The 20,430-nt window shown below is 41.1% G+C and overlaps 1 protein-coding gene and 1 long non-coding RNA gene across 30 annotated transcripts in view; one reads left to right on the forward strand and one right to left on the reverse strand.

Moving 5' to 3' along the window:
* Positions 1 to 20,430, forward strand: part of LOC124864918 — a 273,328-nt gene that overhangs the window by 22,512 nt on the left and 230,386 nt on the right. The window contains exon 6 of one of the 29 annotated variants that reach the window (XR_007037397.1): positions 9,862 to 10,282. The exons of the other annotated variants lie outside the window; for them this stretch is intronic. This is a non-coding gene — a long non-coding RNA (uncharacterized LOC124864918). Of the gene's footprint in view, positions 1 to 9,861; positions 10,283 to 20,430 lie in introns of those variants that run through there. 29 annotated transcript variants of the gene reach the window in all.
* LOC124864913 (glutamate receptor ionotropic, NMDA 2C-like) overlaps positions 1 to 20,430 on the reverse strand; it is a 103,125-nt gene that overhangs the window by 11,956 nt on the left and 70,739 nt on the right. The window contains exon 6 of the mRNA XM_047359864.1: positions 1,381 to 1,549. Coding sequence (XP_047215820.1) covers positions 1,381 to 1,549 — 169 coding nt within the window. The remainder of the gene's footprint in view (positions 1 to 1,380; positions 1,550 to 20,430) is intronic.

Raw genomic sequence — 20,430 nt, forward strand, 5'->3', positions numbered from 1 at the left:
TCTTTAAAGAGCCATTGTAGATCCTTATGGCCAAAAAGACAGTTGCTTTAAGCATAAGACGTACTTTATAAATATCAAGCCCCCCACCACAAAAATAAATATGGTAAGAGGTGGAACTCGAACAAACTTGTTCTTACCAGGGTTGGGTGACTTGAATGTAAAATGATAAGACATTTTGTCTAATTTCTTACAATAACAATAAAAGCGACCAGGAAAAGTATTTAAAGATTTATCAGTTTTAGAGCCACACAAACAGAAATGCTACTTTAAAAATACAACATGCCCATTTAGGTAGAACAGTTTTACAGTTAAACAGCATCCCATTACAGATATATTGGAACTTAATGATGATCCTGTGGAGCCAACCGTAGGAAGAAACCCTCAAACAGCAAAAAATAACATCCCAGCCATATTGCCATTTTCTGAAAAAAAAAAAAAAAAAACGTCAAGTAGAGTTTAGCGCTTCGCTGATAAATCACAGTTCTGGTCACCATATTTTTCTCCCTATTAATGATAAACAATACAATCATTGCCCATTCCTACTTTTGACTAAAGATAGCTTTGGATTTGTGAAAAAGTTAATATTATTGTGTGTCATGTTAGAATTGGAGGCCCACAAATAGGGTTTATCGGTTGCTGATGCAGTTTTAGCGTCCGCCTCGCCTCATAGGAGAGCCATTTTCTGCTTTGTAAAACTTTTCTGCCTCAGTGGCTGTGAGGAAGCTCCCCTACAGTTCCCTCCTTCTGTGCACTAACTTATAAACACCACTTTGGATTATTCACAGCCTGCTGTGCCAGGTGCTTCAAAGCAACTTGTAAACATGACAATGTTGGTGGTTTCTTCAGTATGAAAACACAGTTATTAAAGTCAGCCCTTATAAACTCTTAGATCTTCAGTGATTTATCTCAGAGACTTAATTCTGGTGGGAACTACTGCTCACTAAGCTACACCTTACTAACCGTCAAGTTCGGGTTAAGCTGGATTGGGTTGGGTTGGCACTTGAGGTTCTGTATGTTTTTTTCCCCCACCTCAAAAATAACCCCTAATGACATAAAAATAAAAAGCAGAGCTTATTGATTCAAACATTTTGCAATGTACAGGTTATTTTTCTGCCTTAATGGTAAAAACCTTTATTTAAGAAACTGCGTTTTGTTTTTACTTGTGTTGCCAAGCATGCAAAAAAAAAAAAAAAAAAAAAAAAATCAGGAAGGGGGCAAACACTTTTTTAAAATCATTGTTTGGGAGTTAAACTGGACCAGCATTTGTAACTATTTTTAATCAACGTGTTGTTTTGTAACTTGGCAGTTAGAAAAACAGATTTAATAAAGAACTCAACTCATTTAAATAATATGTGAAATAAGGTCTTTTGTCATTCTTACCTCTCCGATCATTCCGTTCCAAATGCCCCTGACCAGCTTGCCGTGCTTGCCGTTGGTCACCAGGTAAAGGTCATAGGAGAACTTGATGGTGCGTGAGAGTTTCTTCAGAATATCTATGCAGAAGCCTTTACAGCACAGTTTTGTGTATGGCTCAGTGTGACCCACAATACTGAAAAGCAAAAGAACAAAACACAATATTGTTTTTAAGGCAAGATCTTTATACATTTTTAGTAGTTTGTGGTTTTTATGGATTGCTCAATTCAAATCAGTACAGCACAGCGTAATTTTCTTCAATGGATTTACACATTTTGCTCTAAAGAGATCACATCCAATATTATTTTTATACAAGGCTTTAAGCCCCTACTGCTGATGCAGCATCTCTTGGTAATGTATGCATATTAGTTTGGGTTACATGGACATGAAGGCTTTGTTCAACTTATGTTTTCTTCAAGGTTCAACTACAGAGCAAGCAAGATGTGTCGAAACTGGTTCCTCTAAATCAGGACTGAAAACTTTTTATTACAACAGCTTATCAAATCATATTGAATTTAATTATATAGCACATATAAAAACAACTGAGCTGTTTGCCTGTTTCAAGTGTGAGACTCAAGTAAATTTTAAGAGGAAATATATTTAAAATGAAACTTGTCGGATTTCAATTTGCTTCGAAAATCTGTATTTTGACATTTTGATTCTTTGATGCAATACTATATGTTTATGCTTTATTTTTGTCTTTCCTCTGATGTCCTGCCGAGGACATAAATAAATAATAAAGGACACAAATAAATAAATAAACTACCTTGAACGTTCACTGAGAGATAATGGTACAATGTGGAATATCAGCTGGGTTACTAAGGCATAAAGACTTCATTATTTATACAGGAGGAAATGTTTTCAATGGGAACATCATTATATAACATAATAATGAATGCCTAAGCACTAGCCTTATGGGCATAGTGAAAGTAAAGTGCAGAAATACTTTAATGTGTGAGATGTTAAACAGAAACTGAACAAAGAGCAGGAATTAACTCAAGGCACAAACTAAAATCAATAACTGTACTGTGATTTGTAAATGAGAGTAAGGAGATCCACATGAAGATTAAAACACAGACTTAATAATTTTAAATAATAAGACTTTTCATTTAGAAGACTGTCTATATTTAGTTTACAGGAGTTGAATAAAGGGCCTCTCTTTTTTTGTTTCTGTTTTACAAAAACAAAATAAGTTGTATATCTCAATGACCGGACCACCTCACCGCCTTCTAAAACTCTTACATTACATTAAAGAACTGTGTCACCAAATATTACAGGTATAGGGGCCTGAATGCATAGTACTCGAATAATTAGCTAAAATGTTTTGAAGTTTAATCAGTTCATTGTGATATGCTAATTGCTTACACTATTTTTGCGATAAAGACATATTTGTGAGATGTTGTGAGGCCCTAACTTGCATCATCCTTTACCAAAAAAAAAAATTGTTTTGATGGGTTTTAAAGTAAAAACAGTAACCCATTAAACTAGATTTTGTCATCCCACAGCAACAAAATATGGTAGGGATTAATGTTTTCACCATCCAGTTCAAAAAGCAGTAAAAGAGATTTTGAAGTATTTCTTGTTTCCAACCGCATCAAAATATTATATGATATTATTTGTTCCTGATGCCATCTAATCTTTTACCAGCATACAGAGCCTGAATGCATGATACTTAATTAGCGAACAATTGGGATATATGATATAGTCCACTATGTCTTCAGTACATTTACACTTAATTCAGTTTATTATAAATTTGTGCGTTATTTTTTGGTGCATACATAATGTGAGTAATGAGTACTGGGCTCGTTTGCGTTCGGGTCTGGGCCACGGTCATTTGTGTTCGTGCGATGCCAGCAGTAGTCTGGGCTGGAGCTCGGGCGGCCTCCCTGTCTCCAACCCATAATAAAGGGGACCACCTCCTGGGCCTGGGTCCGGGGGGGGCTGCCCCTCTCGGGTATCAGTACTTAGACCTGGGAGCATAGAGTATGTATGGGGAGTGCAGGTGAGTGTACAACATCCATTGATGTGTGTCTTTAGGTTGTGTGTGTGCGAGTGTTTTTATGTGTACGCATGAGGGTGGCAATGTGTGATTGTGACTCTGTGCGCCTGTTTTTGTGTCAGGTTTGGTCTTGGGCTGCTCCCTCTCCTGGATCAGCATAGGCCCCCCATCAAATATGAGGCCTGTTTCCTCCATGCCACACTCCTTGCCTGTGGCTGGTATCTTGGTGGTGTGTTGGTGGTTCTTTGTGTCCAGGGCTGGCTGCTTTGGTGTGTGCCAGCTCACTTTCGGTAGATGCTTGGCAGGGCCTGGGCCCCCTGGCTCTGTCTGGTCTCTGTTAGGGGGTGGTGTGCCCAGGGGTATCGGGTCTCTGGCTGGATCTGCTCCGGCGTAGATGGCTGCTGGCGAGGCCTGTGGGCCGGTTGTGGCAGCCCCCTGGGGCTTCTGCACTCCCAAGGTCCTTTAGAAGACTCCTCCTGGGGTTCCCGTGCTCTGGCGGGCCTTTGGATGTCTGTCTTGGGTCCTAATGGGCAGGTCTGTGGCTCCCCAAACCCGCTATTGCATATTTTTATGGAGAAACCGGTCTTTTGAGCGAACAGGTCATTTGATTCAGGTGTTTACAGACACACAGATGTTATATATTGAGCTGCAGTTGCCACTAAATACATCTTGTATTTATTTGTACTGTGCACTTTTCAGTAACGTTGTTGTTGTTATATTTGTTTCTCCAGGTGTAGAAGCAGACTTCTAGGGTGTTATCTTGTATTATCCTTATTTCTTTCTCTCTATTATTTTCTCCTTCTCTCCCCTTTTCCTTTTTGCCCCACCTATAATGCGGAGCATTCTAGCATTAGCTGTAATTCTCCACTTGTGAAAGTAAATCTGTTGGGCTTCTTCTTGGCATGTAGACAACAATTCCGAGTGCCAGACAGGACACGTTAAAAGAAATTAAAAAAATTTCAAGTATCCCTCATACCGAGTAAGAATGTGGCGACAGTAGAAAAGAAATGACAGCATATTAACTAGACGAGAGCAGAGACACAACAACATAAAAGTGCTGATCAAGGAGTAATTTTATGTTCAAGAAAATATACCACCAACACCAAACATGGTGATGATAGTGTTGTAGTCTGTGGCGGCTTTGCTTCTTCGGAACCTGCATGGCCTGCCATTATTAAGGGATTCGGCTTCCTACTAGAGGATATTTTTGACCTTAAGTCGAATTGCAGCAGAACAGTGATTCAAACCATAGCAGCAAGTCCGCATCTGAATGGCTCAAAAAAAGTTTTTTAATGGCCATGTTAAAATGTGTACTTTAAGTTAAGATGCTGTGGAAGGAAGAAGGAACAGCGGCTTGAAAACCCTCCAGTGCAGCTAAATTAAAACAATTCTACAAAGAGGAGTGGGCCAAAATCCCTCCACAAAAATGAAATCATAATTTAAAAAATGCATTTTGGTATTTTTGTCTGGTATTAAAATTTCTTTGATGGTCTGGTGGGGAAAAAGGCAAAACAGTAAAAATCTGTACGTGGGGAAATACTTTTTCTTAGCATTGCATTTTCTGATAAGTTAATGATTTATAAACATTTTAGGAATTTTAGGAACTATTTAATGAATAACACTCATAAGGAGATTTATCAGTTTTCACAGTGTTTTCCCAAAGATTACAGCTTAATGTAGTTGGCAGTGAATGTTAGTAAAGCGCAAAGTTTTAAAAGACCCTCTTTCTATTTTATCTCATTTTGGATTATGGCTCAACATTAAATGTTTTACTTTTCTTTTGTGAACCCTAATGCACATCCTGCTTGTGATGCACAGTGCGGTGAGTTAGGTAACTAGTAAGCCATGTGTGCAGTGCAGAGAGCTCGAATGGCACATCCCCCCCTAATCTCCCCTAGACCCCTCAGTCTAATGGCCTTTGGAACCACACATCATGAGCCAGGAGGCAATGGCATGAACAGGCGAGGCATCAAGATGGCAGAAAAGAACAAAGAGAAACAAATAAATCCTTCAGAGGAAAATCAACCTGCCACAGCAGACCATAAGTAAACAGAGTGGTGCCAACATGCTGTCTCACCAGCTGCCAGGGTTCATGACTGGGCTGTAACTTACCCATTAGCAATACATTAACTGTTTGGGCATAATTGCAGATGTGTGAGCCTAAATGTCTTTGTAGTGGCTTAAGAAAACTAAAGCTTTTTGCATCATTTAAACCATCTTGTAAATATTTTAAATATAAAGACTAACAATTTATTTCTTGGGGGGGGGGGCGCTAAAGAGAATGTTCTATGTAATGTATAATAACTATCAATATGTGTCAATGTTAGGCTGAAATCATGGAAATTGTTGGCAAAAATTGCACAGCTAGCATAAAAGTTAAAGGCTTGTTTGTTTTGAGTTTGATTCAGAATCAGAGTCAATATCAACTTTATTGGCTAAGTTTCTGTCACGAGCAAGGAATCTGACTTAGGTTTCCACAACCACAACATTTGAAACACTTTAGAGCAGGGGTGGGGAACCAGTTCAGCATTAAGAGCCATATAAAGCCTATCCTGACCTTAAAGAGCCAAACAGCAATTTTAATATTAGTTACATAACACATTGCTTGCTCAAGCTGTTTTTTTTCTTTGTCCTTAGGTCTTTTTCTTAGTCCCTTAGGCATTAGTGGGACACCTGACAGTCTTTATTTTTAACAAGTGTCTTTAAGTTTGGCTTGTACTGTGTTGTGGCTACTCGAAGCAACTCTGTCACATGTGCGTCAGTAAGAACAGAACGATGTTTAGGCTTCACTTGCTTAAGTGTAGAAAAAACTGATTCACAGACATATGTTGATGCAAACATTGACAATAGCTTGAGTGCAGCCTGTTTTATGTTGGGGTATTTGTCTGTGGGCGTAATGTTCCGAAATTCTGTAATTCCTTCTCTCAAAGCACATTTCAGTCTGTCACTCTCACAAAGTTCAATCATCTCTAACTGGGAGGCTGCTTCATCTGTCACCAAGGGGGGCTTTAAACAGTCTGAGTCTGCAGTAAATGGGTTGAAGAGAAATGTCATCTGAGGTCGTTTTTGTTTTAGGTCAAAACCTTTCCTCAGATTTTCAGTCAGTGTTGCGTAGCAGGCTTTTTTCACCTCTGATGATGCAGTTGGATGGAACATGGGTCAGGTCTCCCTTCTGAAGATGGGTAGAGAAGAGCTTGAGTTTGCTGATAAATGTGAATGCACCAGGTCAGGCAGCATTTCTAAGCTTTCCTTAAAGATATAAGTTCAGCTTGTTCAGACGATTCAACATGTCGACTAGAAACCCCAAATCTGAATTCCATTGAGCGTCACGAAGCTCAGCATAGTTCTTCTCTTTCTTCTCAAGGAACAATGTTATTGGTTTCAACAGTTCAAAAAAACGAGAAAGCATGTTGCCTCTTGATAGCCATCTGACGGAGCAGTGGAGATGCAGATCACTGGGAAGGTCTTCATCAAGATCAGCGATTAAGTTTTGGAACTGTCTGTGGTTCAGAGCATGAGTGCGAATAAAATTCACAATTTCCAGCACAGGTTTCATGATATGTTCCATATTCAGCTTCTTAGATACCAGGTGCTCTTGGTGGATGATGCAGTGGAATGTCCAAAAATCTGGGAATCGATCATCAGCTTCGCACAGCCCTACAAGGCCATTTGAACATCTGTGGCTATTGCAGTTAATTTTGATAACTGCAAATTAGCTTTTTCAACAACAGTCACGAGTGTGTCTTTCAGGTCGATGCCCCGGATCCTTTCTTTTAACGGCACAATGTCAAGCAACTCTTCTCTAATTGTCCAATCCTCTAAAACAGTCCTTACAAATACTGCCAACTGTGGCTTGTCTTGAACGTCAGTCGACTCATCTAAAGCGATGCTAAAATATGGAAATTTTTCGAGATCTAATGACGTGTTAATGTCCGATATCCTTTGCTCCACTGTATGTCTTGAAAGCTGCAGGCCTGAAACAGAACGTTTCAGATTCTCATTTTCAGGAGCTAGGATAGCAGTAACATCATTGAGGCACGTCTTCACAAACTCCCCTTCGCTGTATGGCTTCTTAGAGCAAGCAATGTTCCACCCCACCTGATATGATGCTAATGTAACCTCCGAGTGTTTCATACGTTTCTGGAAACATTTTGTCTGCTTCTCTACTTGATTTTTCAAGCAGTTTACCTTGTGTTTACGAATTGTTGAACCTTTGGGGAACTCTTTGGCCGTGTTCGAACGAATAGAGGTGAAATGACGCTCCAGGTTTGATGCTTTAAAGTGAGATATTGAAGTCTGACAAAGTAAGCAAAACGGTCTCCCATTTTCTTCCATAAAAAAATATAACTCTACCCATTCTGGTAGAAATGTTCTGTTCTCCTCTTCATATTTACTCTTTGCTTTTTGTTTTCCCGACTCAGCCATGATGATCCATTCAGTGGTAGCGCTAGCTTAACTGAATTCTACCTGCGCATTATGCACGTTACGCTGCTTTTGCCAGTGCTACCTTTAAGTAGTGTGGGAAATTTCAGTATCGTCACAGAATAATTTTTTTTTATACACCAATTTTTTAAAAAGAAAAAAGAGCCGCAATGGAGCAGCCAAAAGAGCCGCATGCGGCTCAAGAGCCAGTCCTGCTTTTACTCCGGTTGGAGACAAAATGATACAATTAAGTTCAGTTTCTTTTAATTATATTGATTTTCTGCCGTACACAATGGCACATTTTGATGATACACAGGGCAAACGTCTTGACCAAAGTCATATGTAGAAGGAGTTCTACAATGGAAATCAGCACTTTTATTTGTCCAGATTACCTTTTATGAGAGGAAAAACACATTCGGAACAGTTTTGGCACATTCGGCTAAATTGTGCCGAAATCCCAGCTCTGTCTGGCACATTGCCAACATTTGTGGAATGAATATGCTTTATCTGATTCAGTCCAAGTTTGCTGCATTTATAGTCAAGATGTTGATGAATACAACCCGAGGCTTCACCTATGACTTCAAAATGATTTTCATGGTGTTTTGCAATGTTCATTCAGAAAAATTTTGGCGAGGCTCAAAATATTAGATTTTATTTCATTTTTTTTTTTCAGTTTAATCACAAATAAATCAGACATAGTAACAGTTACAGTAGTGGTTCCAGTGAAAAAATATTATTTTATTTCTTAACTTTATACAGGTACCAAAACTTTGCATTTAGACTTTATAATTGTAGAGTTATACTTGATTTATTTCAGGTATGTAATTTCAGGTGGAAATTGCTTCTTAAACCCTGTGGGCTGAAGAGGTTAAGTGTAGAGGTCGACGGATACATCGGTTACATACATTTGCGGGTTTTTGTTGTATCGGCCGATGCCGATACGTGCATGCGTGGTGGGTCTGATCTGAGCAGTACATTGCAATATTACATATTCTTACCGTAATATCTCTCTCTCTCTGTGTGTATTAGTCTTTGACATTTTCCTTAGGCCTATTAGTGTGCTGTCTTCGCATAATAGATGGGATAATAAAACATTGTCAACCATCTGTTTAATATAAAAATTAAATAGAAGATGTAGAACTAGACAAAAAATATACTGATGTTTTTGTTTCTTTTTAAATAAGTTGTTGAAAAATTAAATCCTGTGTGGCAGCACTTCAGGCATTGCTCGGTGCAACACCTGCCATTTGCTGGAAAGCATGGGTGCAGATGCAGGAATAAAGAACAACACTTCAAATATATGGACTCATCTGAAGCGCCTCCACCTTGAGGCATATAACGAACTACAAAAAAGAAAGGAAGATCAAGCAGCTGCTTCTTCTAAAGGCAGTTCAACCCAGCCCACAGTAATGAAGACGTCCAATGCCCAAAGAAAATGGGCAAATTCTGATCCTAGGTCAACAAAAATTGATGCTACCATAACTGTGATGATTGGCACAGACAATCAACCATTTACATTTGTTTCTCATGTTGGTTTTCAACAGTTGGTGGCATTGCTAGAGCCCAGATACACACTCAAAACGGAAAAGTACTATTGTACAGACATCATTGATGATGTTCACACAAAAGTAGAGAACAAAATCAAGGAGCTGGTCAAAATAGACAATGAAGACCCCTATTTCTCATTTACGACTGATTGTTGGTCTGGGGAGACAGAATCCCTAATGAGCCTGACATGTAATTTCATTGACAGTGACTGTTAAAGGAAACAAATCATTCTCAATGTAAAAGCCATACTAAGGCTGTTCCTTAGTTTGCTGAAGCATTGTCACATTGAGACAGAGAGTGTCATGCTTGTGCTTCATGACAGCGGTGGCAACATTGGTGAAAGGGTTTAGGCTCATTGAAATACCTGATCTCAGCTACACTGCCCATACTTTACAGGTTGTTATAAATTAAGGAATCAACAGCTAGCGAGCGGTGGTGGACATTGTAGCAAAGTTAAAGTAATCTGCTTCCCATTTCAGCCACTATGTCCTGGCCAAACAACACCTGATGACGATTCAGAAAGATCTTGACCTCCCCCAGCACAGAATCATCCAAGCCGTACCAACACGTGAACTCAACTCTACATATGTTGGAGAGGATACTGGAGCAGGAATGTGCTTTGAATGTGTATGTAGGTGACGATGGAAAGAGTTATCAGCTGATCAGTGGACTCTTGTTTCCAATTTGATTGCTACACTGAGCCCACTTAAAAATGCTGAGAAGACCAAATGTTTGGTTATGGCGACGCTGCTGGATCCTCAGTATGAGGGTCGAGCCTTAGCACTGGGCACACTGAGCAATGCAGAAGAATGGATAAAAGAAGAGGCTGAGAAACTGGCTGAGGTTAAGAAAAGGACCTCCTTGGAAGGCCCAGATTCAAAACATGTAAGGGTGGAGGAAGAAAGGGTCCATCTGGCCTGCTTGAACAAATGTGTGCAAGCCTTTTGGGGGCTCATGGTGAAACCTCTGAAGCGATAGATGAGCAGCAAATCTTTCAGCAACTGGACCAGTACCTACGGGAGCCATTGATTGACAGACAGACTGGTCAGCCACTGCATTGGTGGAAACAAAACACATCCTGCCTGCACCTTTGGGCACCACTGGCAAGAAAGTTCCTCTTTCCACCTCCCTCCTCTGTTCCCAGTGAGAGAGTATTCAGTGAGATTGGCCAGATTTATGATAAAAAGAGGAACAGGATCACAGGAGTAAATGCTGAGGATCTTGGTTTCCTGCATTATAACCTGCTGTTGTTAAACTTGGACTACTAAAAACCTTTAGTGAGGGTTTGGTGGGGTAAAACATCTCTCAGGTTCAGATGTACACATTTCTTTTGGTTTTTTTTTCTTTTTTGTTTTATTGCTATTTACAAACTTTCTCAGGTCAGTCGCGCAAGGCCTGGTGTAAAAAAAAACAAAAACAAAACTGTTAATTTTTGTTATAATGCTGTGTACAAATGTTCTGAGGAAAGTAATATGCAATACAAAGGCCTCATGCTGCTACAAGTGCACAAACATTTAATTGTTAAGATTGTTTTTATAGTCATATATATTTAAATGTTCTACATTGTTTGCTATATATTGTTAATATATTTTGTTAATGTTTCTTTTTGTTTAAATTGGGACTTGTGTAACATTTGTTGTCATTGTGTCATTTCTATAATGTAAATGGAGGTAGAAAAAGGAATATCGGCCTCCAGAATCAGCCCAAAGAAATCGGCAGCACACATCAGTTATTGGCTTGACTGAAGATCAGCTCCTCAAAGTCTGAGGCCATGGTTCTCGACCGGAAAAGGGTGGCTTGTCCTCCTCGGGTTGGAGGGGAGTTCCTGCCTCAAGTGGAGGAGTTCAAGTATCTCAGGGTCTTGTTCACGAGTGAGGGAAGAATGGAGCAGGAGATCGACAGACGGATCGGTGCGACTGCTGCTGTAATGGGGGCGCTGTGGTGAAGAGGAGCTGGATGAAGTGTTTGAGGAGAGGGAAGTCTGGGGGTCTCTGCTGAGTCTGCTGCCCCCGCGATCCGGTCCCGGATAAAGCGTAAGATCACATGTGCAAGTATTTCTTGCTGTGGAATCTTTAAATTATTTCAAAATTTTACTATTCTTGTGATTCTTGCTCATTATTGAGGTTTAGCAAAGCCAGGATTTAACTGTACACTTGAAACAACTTGTTTTCTGGGGGATATGACTATACAGATCTCTGTATTGATTTACAGTGATGAATAGAAGCCTGGTTTAATCTCCTGACTGAATTTAAAATTACAGTATTTATCAAACATTACTTTACAAAGCTGTCAATATGTGAAGCTGCCCAGGACAGCTTTCTGGCTCTGGCTCTTTGTGATCTTGTTGCTCATCTACTGTTACACTCAGTTAAATCTTTAAATCAACTTATGATCTCACTCCTATTGAACACTGTTAATATATGATTGTCTTTTCAGCTGTCATCCGTCATATGCACATTACCTCTGAATTAATCCTCTGCAGAGTGCTCTAGAGTCCCTGTAGATAACAAGAATAAGACAGCCAGAGATTGCTATGTATTTCTGAAGAACCGTTTTGACTAAAAGAGCTGAAATTGTGTTAGCTGCTGCAAGTCAAAGCCAGCCCTGTTTGTCTGAGAAGGCATGAATGAGGCACACAGATGGCCTGCCTGGCAAGCTGAATGCATAGCCCTGGGGCTGAGGGGTTGAAATGGATAACCTGCATGGCCAGAGGCTCCCTGTTGGAAAATCACTGATGTTGGTCTGAGCAGGGGACACTTTTAGGGCTGGAGGGGAATGTTAGGCCATATGCAGATTCAATTCAATTCAAAAATACTTTATTAATCCCAAAGGGAAATGAAATGTTGTTATAGCTCATATTATGAAGGTTTCTTCAAAGAGCCGTTGTAGATGCTGATGGTTGTGGGCAGGGAGGATCTCCTGTAGCGCTCCGTCTTACAGCAGATCTGAAGAAGCCTCTGACTGAAGACACTCTGTTGTTGTAGGACAGTCTCATGAAGAGGATGCTCAGGGTTCTCCATAATGTTCTTCATTTTATGAAGAATCCATCTTTCCACAATGATCTCCAGAGGTTCCAGAGGAGTCCCCAGAACAGAGCCAGCCTTTTTTATCAGCTTGTTGAGCTTTTTTAAGTCTCTGGCTCTGATGCTGCTTCCCCAGCAGATGATGGCAGAAGAGATCACACTCTCCACAACAGACTTATAGAAGATATGCAGCATCTTGCTGCAAACACCAAAGAACCTAAGCTTCCTCAAGACGTACAGTCTGCTCTGTCACTTCTTGTAGATGGCTTCACAGTTGCATCTCCACTCTAGTCTGTTGTCCAGGTGAACACCGAGGTATTTATACTCCTCCACCACCTCCACTTCTTCTCCCATGATAGAAATAGTTTTTGACTTATCCTTGTTTCTCTTAAAATCTACAATCATCTCCTTTGTTTTAGTCACGTTCAAAATGAGATGATTGTTTCCACACCATGCCACAAAGCGGTCCACCACCTTCCTGTACTCAGCTTCTTGTCCATCTCTGATCCAACCCACAACTGCAGAATCATCCGAGTATTTCTGCAGATGACAGGAGTCTGTCTTGTACTGGAAGTCTGAGGTGTACAGAGTGAAAAGGAATGGTGAGAGTACCGTCCCCTGTGGTGCTCCTGTGCTGCTGACTACCTGGTTAGACTCACAACGCTTCAGTCTCACAAGCTGTGGTCTGTTTGTCAGGTAGTCTTTGATCCAGGAGATTGTTGAGGCCTCCACCTGAGTCTTCTGGAGTTTCTGACAAAGCAAATCAGGTTGGATTGTATTAAATGTTCTGGAGAAATCAAGGAACATGATCCTCACAGTGCTGCTGGCTTTGTCCAGATGACAGTGGGTTTGTTGAAGCAGGTGTATGATGGTTGATTGATTGATTGATTGATTGATTGATTACTTTATTCAACAGACTCATGGTCCACAAGAAAACAACAACACGACATATAAAAAAAAGAAGAGAGAAAAAAAAAATTATAAAAGACTTGCATACCAATGTTTCCACAGAGCCGACTGGTATCTTAGCGCACTAAGAGATGGATGTGAAAACATTACAATAAGACTGTTCAAAGAGCTGCACAAACGACACATAAACTTATATATTAGATTTCTCACAAGTGCCTGGAATGTTCTGACATGTGCATTACAAAACATCTCACTTGCACTGCTGAACCTGGGTTTCTTGAGCAGAATTCTCAAAGAGTCATTATAGGCAACCTTAAGCTTCTGCATACTAGCTTTTTTAAATTTACACCACAAAGGAGCTGTATACAAGGATGTACAGTAAGCTTTAAATTGGCTTATTTTTACCTCATCAGTGCACATATGGAATTTCCTCCCCAGAATGTTTGCCTGGGCGTACAACATGCGACACTGCCGATAAATGTCATCATCATCACAAAGCTGGTCTGTAGTGACCCAGATATTTAGTTTTGGAACAAACATTTAACTTTTGCCCTGACAGAATAAAATCAGGGAAGCAAAGTTGTTTGTCAGCTTTAGTCCTACAAACTAGTACAACAGTTTTCTTAGCATTATACTGCACATCAAAATTCAACCCATAATCAGAGCAGATGATCAGTAACTGCTGAAAACTTGCACTGCTGGGTGAGAGGACAGCCAGGTCATCAGCTTACATGAACTGATTGACCAACGTATCACCAATTATACATCCAGTTTTACAGAGGTTCATTTCTTGTGACAGGTCATCCATATACAAGTTAAACAAGGCAGGCGAAAGAGGTCCACCCTGACGCACACCATTACTCACACCAAAGGAAGCAGAGATGTCATTGCCCCATTTTACGTGCATTTTCTGGTTAGAGTACCAGTAAACTAAAATTCGTGTAATATCTGGAACACCTCTCTGTTTTAATTTGTCAAATAACTTAAAGTGGTTGACACGATCAAAGGCCTTAGAGGCATCAATAAACCCAATTAACACAGATGAATTTTTCCTTAGAATATGCTCTTGCTGCTTCTTTCAGGCCATAAATACAGAAATCAGTTCCCAACTTGGCTTTAAAACCAAATTGATTATCTGTTGTACTAATAAACTGATTGAGCCGACCAAGCAGATATCTAACTTTAGATATCACGCTAGCTAAAGCTATTGGTCTATATTTATTAAGGCTACCAACCTTACTAGCTTTGTCCTTAATTACCGGCACAAGGGTAACAGATAATAAGGAATCAGGCAACTGCCCATGGGTCATAAACCCAGAAAAACACATTGCAAGCAGCACAGCCACTTTTTGGCTAGCATATTTCAGATGTTCTGCTGTAATGCTATCAGAACCTGTTGCCTTATTCTCACACAAATACACTATAGCCTGCTGGACTTCACTAGGGTTTATTATAACCGCATCACTCTCATGGAAAAATGTTCTGCTCACATTTAGAAATGTATCGAATGGCATATTTAAATTTTGCACTGGTGAATTTTTTATAATCTAGGAGAGTCCCTTCTCTTGGTCTACCTGCTTGTACCCACATCTTATATGACTGTTTAGCTTCTGCATGATATCCTGCCACATGTTTATTCCAACCTGGCCTTATGTTATTTGCCCTTCTGCATGTAAGGTATGGTCTTGTACTCTCATACAAAGCATCTACAATGCCATCATACATAGTATGAAGGTCAGTACAGTGAGAAATATCACTGCAATTAACATCTGAGCACATAATAGATTGAAGAGGAAGACTTATTTTACTCAAAAGAAGATCAGTTTTCATATGATATGCTAATAAGTCATCTTTAGATAGTCTGGACCATTTGAACTTAACTGTGGGGGCATCATTTGCCCCCCATATAAACTCTGGAACAGTTTAATATCCAGCATCATTGAAAATGGAACATGATCTGACATAGAATCCTCATATAAGATTTCTATTGATTTTACAACAGCATGGGCATCAGCAGAGCTAATGCAATGGTCAAGCCATGACGTTGTGTGCCAAGCTTCACTTATATAGGTATAGCTTTCTGCAGGTAGCAAGAGCTGACTGGACAATACGAAACTGTTATCACAAAACTGATGCATATGTTTAGCGAATGAAGAATATTCATCAGATATATCTGCATTCATATCACCTACTACGTACACAGAGGTAAAATAATGGTCATCAATAAAAGAGTTCAAAAAAGCAAGTCTATTCAAATAAATGTCTTCATTCTGAGGACATATGGTGATTGGTGTGTAGACATTAATAATGACAAATTCTTCACAGGAATACACCAGTCAACACCAGTTCTGATGACATTTAAAACTGGACCCAGCTTTTTGTGCCATAGAATGGCTACTCCTCCTGCGATTCGCCCCCTCACTATACCCATAGAAAGATCCACAGTAGACTCACCAGCTCCACAGAAATAGTCGTTAATGCAGTTCAGACTTCCCAAATCCTGTTTCGATAAAAAGGTTTCTTGTAAACAAAGAATATCACATTTTTGCAGCAGTCTATCCACAACCAGACGTCGTGCTTTATCTCCAGCTGTTTTACCGACACGCAGTCCCCGGCAATTGTAAGAAATAACACGCATTAATTGGTCTATGAGGAATTCACTGCATCCGTTCCATCAAACCCTCTAGAATCACTGGAGGTGGTCACCCCAGGCCCTTTAGACGTAGATTTATTCCGTGGTTCGTAGTAACGGCGCACCACCGAACCCTCTGGCCACACCTCTGGGTTATACACTTCTTCAACGTTCTCACACTCCACACTGACTTTAAACGAACAATATCTGGTGTTCGCAGTGACAATACGCCGGCACTCAACATCACGCCCAAGTTTTCCTTTAAGATAGTTCGTTAGTGTGTCATCATCGAGATCTGGAAGAAATCTAGTTGCAAAGACAGTTACAAGCTTGGTTCTTACCACTTTTATGGAGCTTTGAGCGCCAGTACCAATAATAGGTGCTGGTCTTTTCCGCTCAAGTTTAGCTTGGCGTTTTAACGGAGCTGGATGGCTCTCGGTTCTCTTACGCCGCCCTTGTTTCACCACCAAGTTCCATGTGGGTGAACTCGTGGGCGCATTTACAGTACAGTTTCTGTTATCACTCACCACGACAGACTCGCCAATAGTCCTGGAGTAGTCAATATAGGTCCCATTCACGGGCGAAGCCGTATTATCAGCGATAACACAGTTTGTTGGAGCAGAATCCATGCATGCCGCCACCTCCTCAGAGACGTTCACAGCCAATGACATGTCACTGGCGTTGGGTATTCCTGGAGCAGGCGTATCCACATTGCTGGATCTGCCACCACCTGTCACGAAATGTCGTTCCATTGCCGCAACTCTGCGGTCAATGGTAGTGGTAACCTCACGTAACTTCTCCTCAACATCCACTTTGCGTGACACTATATGCTTTAGAGCACAGACCTCGCTCTGTAAACGCTCCATCTTGCTAAGTAAGTTGGAGACATCCAGACTATTGAACGTCACAGGCGGCAGCTCATCCAGGAAGTGGGAGACAAAGTGTGGTATAGCTTCCCCGCACTCATTCAGAACTTTTCCCTGACCATCAGCACCGGTTCCCCCCAAGGCTGTGTTCTCTCTCCTCTGCTCTTCTCCCTGTACACCAACAGCTGCACCTCCAGTCACCAGTCTGTCAAGCTTCTGAAGTTTGCGGACGACACCACCCTGATCGGACTCATCTCTGATGGTGATGAGTCTGCGTACAGATGGGAGGTGGACCATCTGTTGGACTGGTGCAGCCAGAACAACCTTGAGCTCAACGCTCTAAAGACAGTGGAGATGGTTGTGAACTTCAGGCAGAACCCAGCCCCACCTGCCCCCATCACCCTCTGTGACTCCACAATTGACACTGTGGAATCTTTCCGCTTCCTGGGAACCATCATCTCCCAGGATCTCAAGTGGGAGCCAAACATCAGCTCCCTCATCAAGAAAGCCCAGCAGAGGATGTTCTTCCTGCGGCAGCTGAAGAAATTCAACCTGCCAAAGACTATGATGGTGCACTTCTACACAGCCATCATTGAGTCCATGCTCACCTCCTCCATCACCATCTGGTACGCCGCTGCTACAGCCAAGGATAAGGGCAGGCTGCAGCGTGTCATTCGGTCTGCTGAGAAGGTGATTGGCTGCAGTCTACTGTTGCTCCAGGAACTGTACACCTCCAGGACCCTGAAGCGGGCAGGGAAGATTCTGGCTGATCCCTCCCACCCCGGTCACAGACTCTTTGAGACTCTCCCCTCTGGCAGGAGGCTGCGGTCCATCCGGACCAAAACCTCACGCCACAAGAACAGTTTTTTCCCATCTGCCACCAGCCTGGTTAACAAAGCCCGGAAACCACCCTGACACTCTCCCTTTCCCCCACACCCCCCCTTTTTTTGCTGACAGGACACTTGTAACCTGTAACTCTATGTGTTACATTAACGCTCAGCATGGACTCCTGCTTTACTTGCACTGCTTTACTTGCACAATGATCACCTGCACTGTTGTATTGCTCTTGCATCTTAAACTGCTCTATATTTACTCTCACTCACTTAAAACTGTGCACTTATATTTATATTATATTGTAGATATGTTTATACTGTTTAATTTGTACTGTATTGCACCGACTACGCCAAAACAAATTCCTTGTATGTCCAAAAACGTACTTGGCAATAAAGCTTTTCTGATTCTGATTCTGATTCTGATTCTGATTTTAAATAGCTTTTAATGGCATTTGCAGCTTTCTGATTTCCTTTGAAGGCCGTGTACCACTGCTTAGAATTGGAACACAGTTCAAACAGGACTTTTCTAGAGGACTCAATCCACTTAAAGTTGAATGCGTTTGATGCAAGCAGCACAAGCTCTTCCTGGCACATAGTCTTGATTTTGACCACAAGAAAATTTTAAAATTCCTCCTCTACTATAAGCTTTCCATCAGTAGTCTTGTAGATTTGTGGTTTAGTTCGGGGTCGACTAGAGAAGGGAACTCCTGTGCCGGAGTCGGCACCATCCGCCATCTTGTATCCAAAATGGCATCTTCAACTCCAACTCCACAGCGATAAGCATAACTGAAGCAAACTGAAGGAGGTCCTGATGGTTTACTGTTTGCTTACTCAGGTGGGCCAACAGGAGTCTCTCTAGGACCTTCATGATGTGAGATGTCAGGGCAACAGGTCTATAGTCATTGAGGACTGATCAGTGAGTTTTCTTTGGTACCGGAACAAGACAGGAGGGTCTTCCACAACATTGGAACCTTCTTCTGGGCCAGGCTAAGGTTGAAGAGGTGCTGCAGAATCCCACAGAGCTGCTCTGCACAGACCTTCAGGACTCTAGGGCTGACATGATCTGGACCTGCAGCCTTATTCCTATTCAGTCTTTCCAGTTGTCTCTTCACCTGACTTCTTGAGACACACAGGTGGAAGGGGGAAGCAAAGGGAGCATCAGCATCTTCTGATATGGTTGAAGGCAAACATGTAGAAGCAGAAGGGTCTAGGGCTGAGGTGGAAGATAAAAAATGTGAGGTGTTACTGGACAGCTGTGGGTCCTGTGGGTCAAAGGAAGGTGGAATGTCTTTTTGGCTGTGAGCAGGAGAGGAGGATGCGAAGCTGGTTTCTGAACTGAACCTATTGAAGAATAAGTTCAGTTCATTGGCTCTGTCCAGACCTTCATCGGTCTGATCATCCTTCTGCTTGAAGCCTGTGATCTTCTTCATCCCTGTTCACACATCTCTGATATTGTTTTGCTGGTGCTTGCTCTCCAGCTTCTTCTTGTACACCTCCTTGCTGTCTCTTATCTTGACTTTATGTTGCTTCTGTAAACTCCTCAATAATTCTCTGTCTCCCTCTCTAAAGGTTCTTTTTTCTTGTTAAGCAGGTCCTTCAGGTCACTGGTGATCCAGGGCTTGTTATTGGGGAAGCATCTCATGGTTCTGGTGGGGATGATGTTATCCACACAGAAGTTTATATAGTTGGTTACACACTCAGTCATGGCATTGGTGTCCTCTCCATGTGGCTGGCACAGTGCATCCCAGTCTGTAGCCTCAAAGCAACCTTGCAGAACTTCTTCAGCTTCTTGTGACCATTTTCTCACAGTCCTCTTTATTACAGGTTGCCTCTGAACAAGGGGCTTATATTTCTGGTAAATAATAGATGGTGATAAATGAAGGTGACCTGTTATCAAAGATTAAGTAAAATACTAAATGCGGTTTTAGAGGCTTTAAAACAGTTAAACCCAAATTTTTTCACACCCCTGGCAGATTTAAAGTAATATTTTAACTTGGGCAACAGTTTACATCATAAAAAAGGGAAATATTTATATGTTTGACTTATATTTTATGTAAAGGAGCATCTCTGAAGTATGTCATACCCATTCCAGATCCTACAAGTCTGTAGGAAAATTCAAGGTTTTAAATTCCAACTAGTTCATCCTGATAGACATCCTAATCCCCTGAAAAACTGGGAACAGCTGTTTTTATCAGCCAACTGGTGAAAAACAGTAGTTCTCTGCAATAGGAGGGATCAGTGAGGGCCCATGGCTGCACACTCAGGAAAGACCTACATTGTGGATTAATAGAATACTGCTGGATTCCATGAATGCAAACCAGGAAGGATGACACTTCTCAGACTAAAGCAAATCAAAGCCTGCTGGTGCTTTGGAAAACTTGATTTGAGCACAGAAAACCTCCGGTTTTGTTTTGTGCTCAGCTGAAACAGAAATTCTTCAGCTTCAGCAAGTAATTTTTTTGTACAATATCCCTGAAGAAAAAAGCTTCTTGGCTGATTAAATAATAGTCTAATTGTGCTAGGGATATGACACATTTTGGCCTTCTCTGTAAAACTTTAACACCCCTGGATATGACGAGCTTTTTTGTCTTTAGGAGCTTTGTTTTTATTTATTTACAGAAGAACTTTTGGGGTTTTTCCACCAGAAAATAAAAATCAACTGTTAATGAATAAATATTAAATGTTGGGTTCGAACAGCTGATTGTTGGCTGTCTTAGGCCAAATCTTTTGTTATGAGAGAAACTCTCTGGTCTTAATCTTAAATAAGCTTATGGGTTGAAGTCGT

Source organism: Girardinichthys multiradiatus, chromosome Y (assembly GCF_021462225.1).
Source record: "Girardinichthys multiradiatus isolate DD_20200921_A chromosome Y, DD_fGirMul_XY1, whole genome shotgun sequence".
In the NCBI taxonomy this organism is placed as follows: Eukaryota; Metazoa; Chordata; class Actinopteri; order Cyprinodontiformes; family Goodeidae; genus Girardinichthys; species Girardinichthys multiradiatus.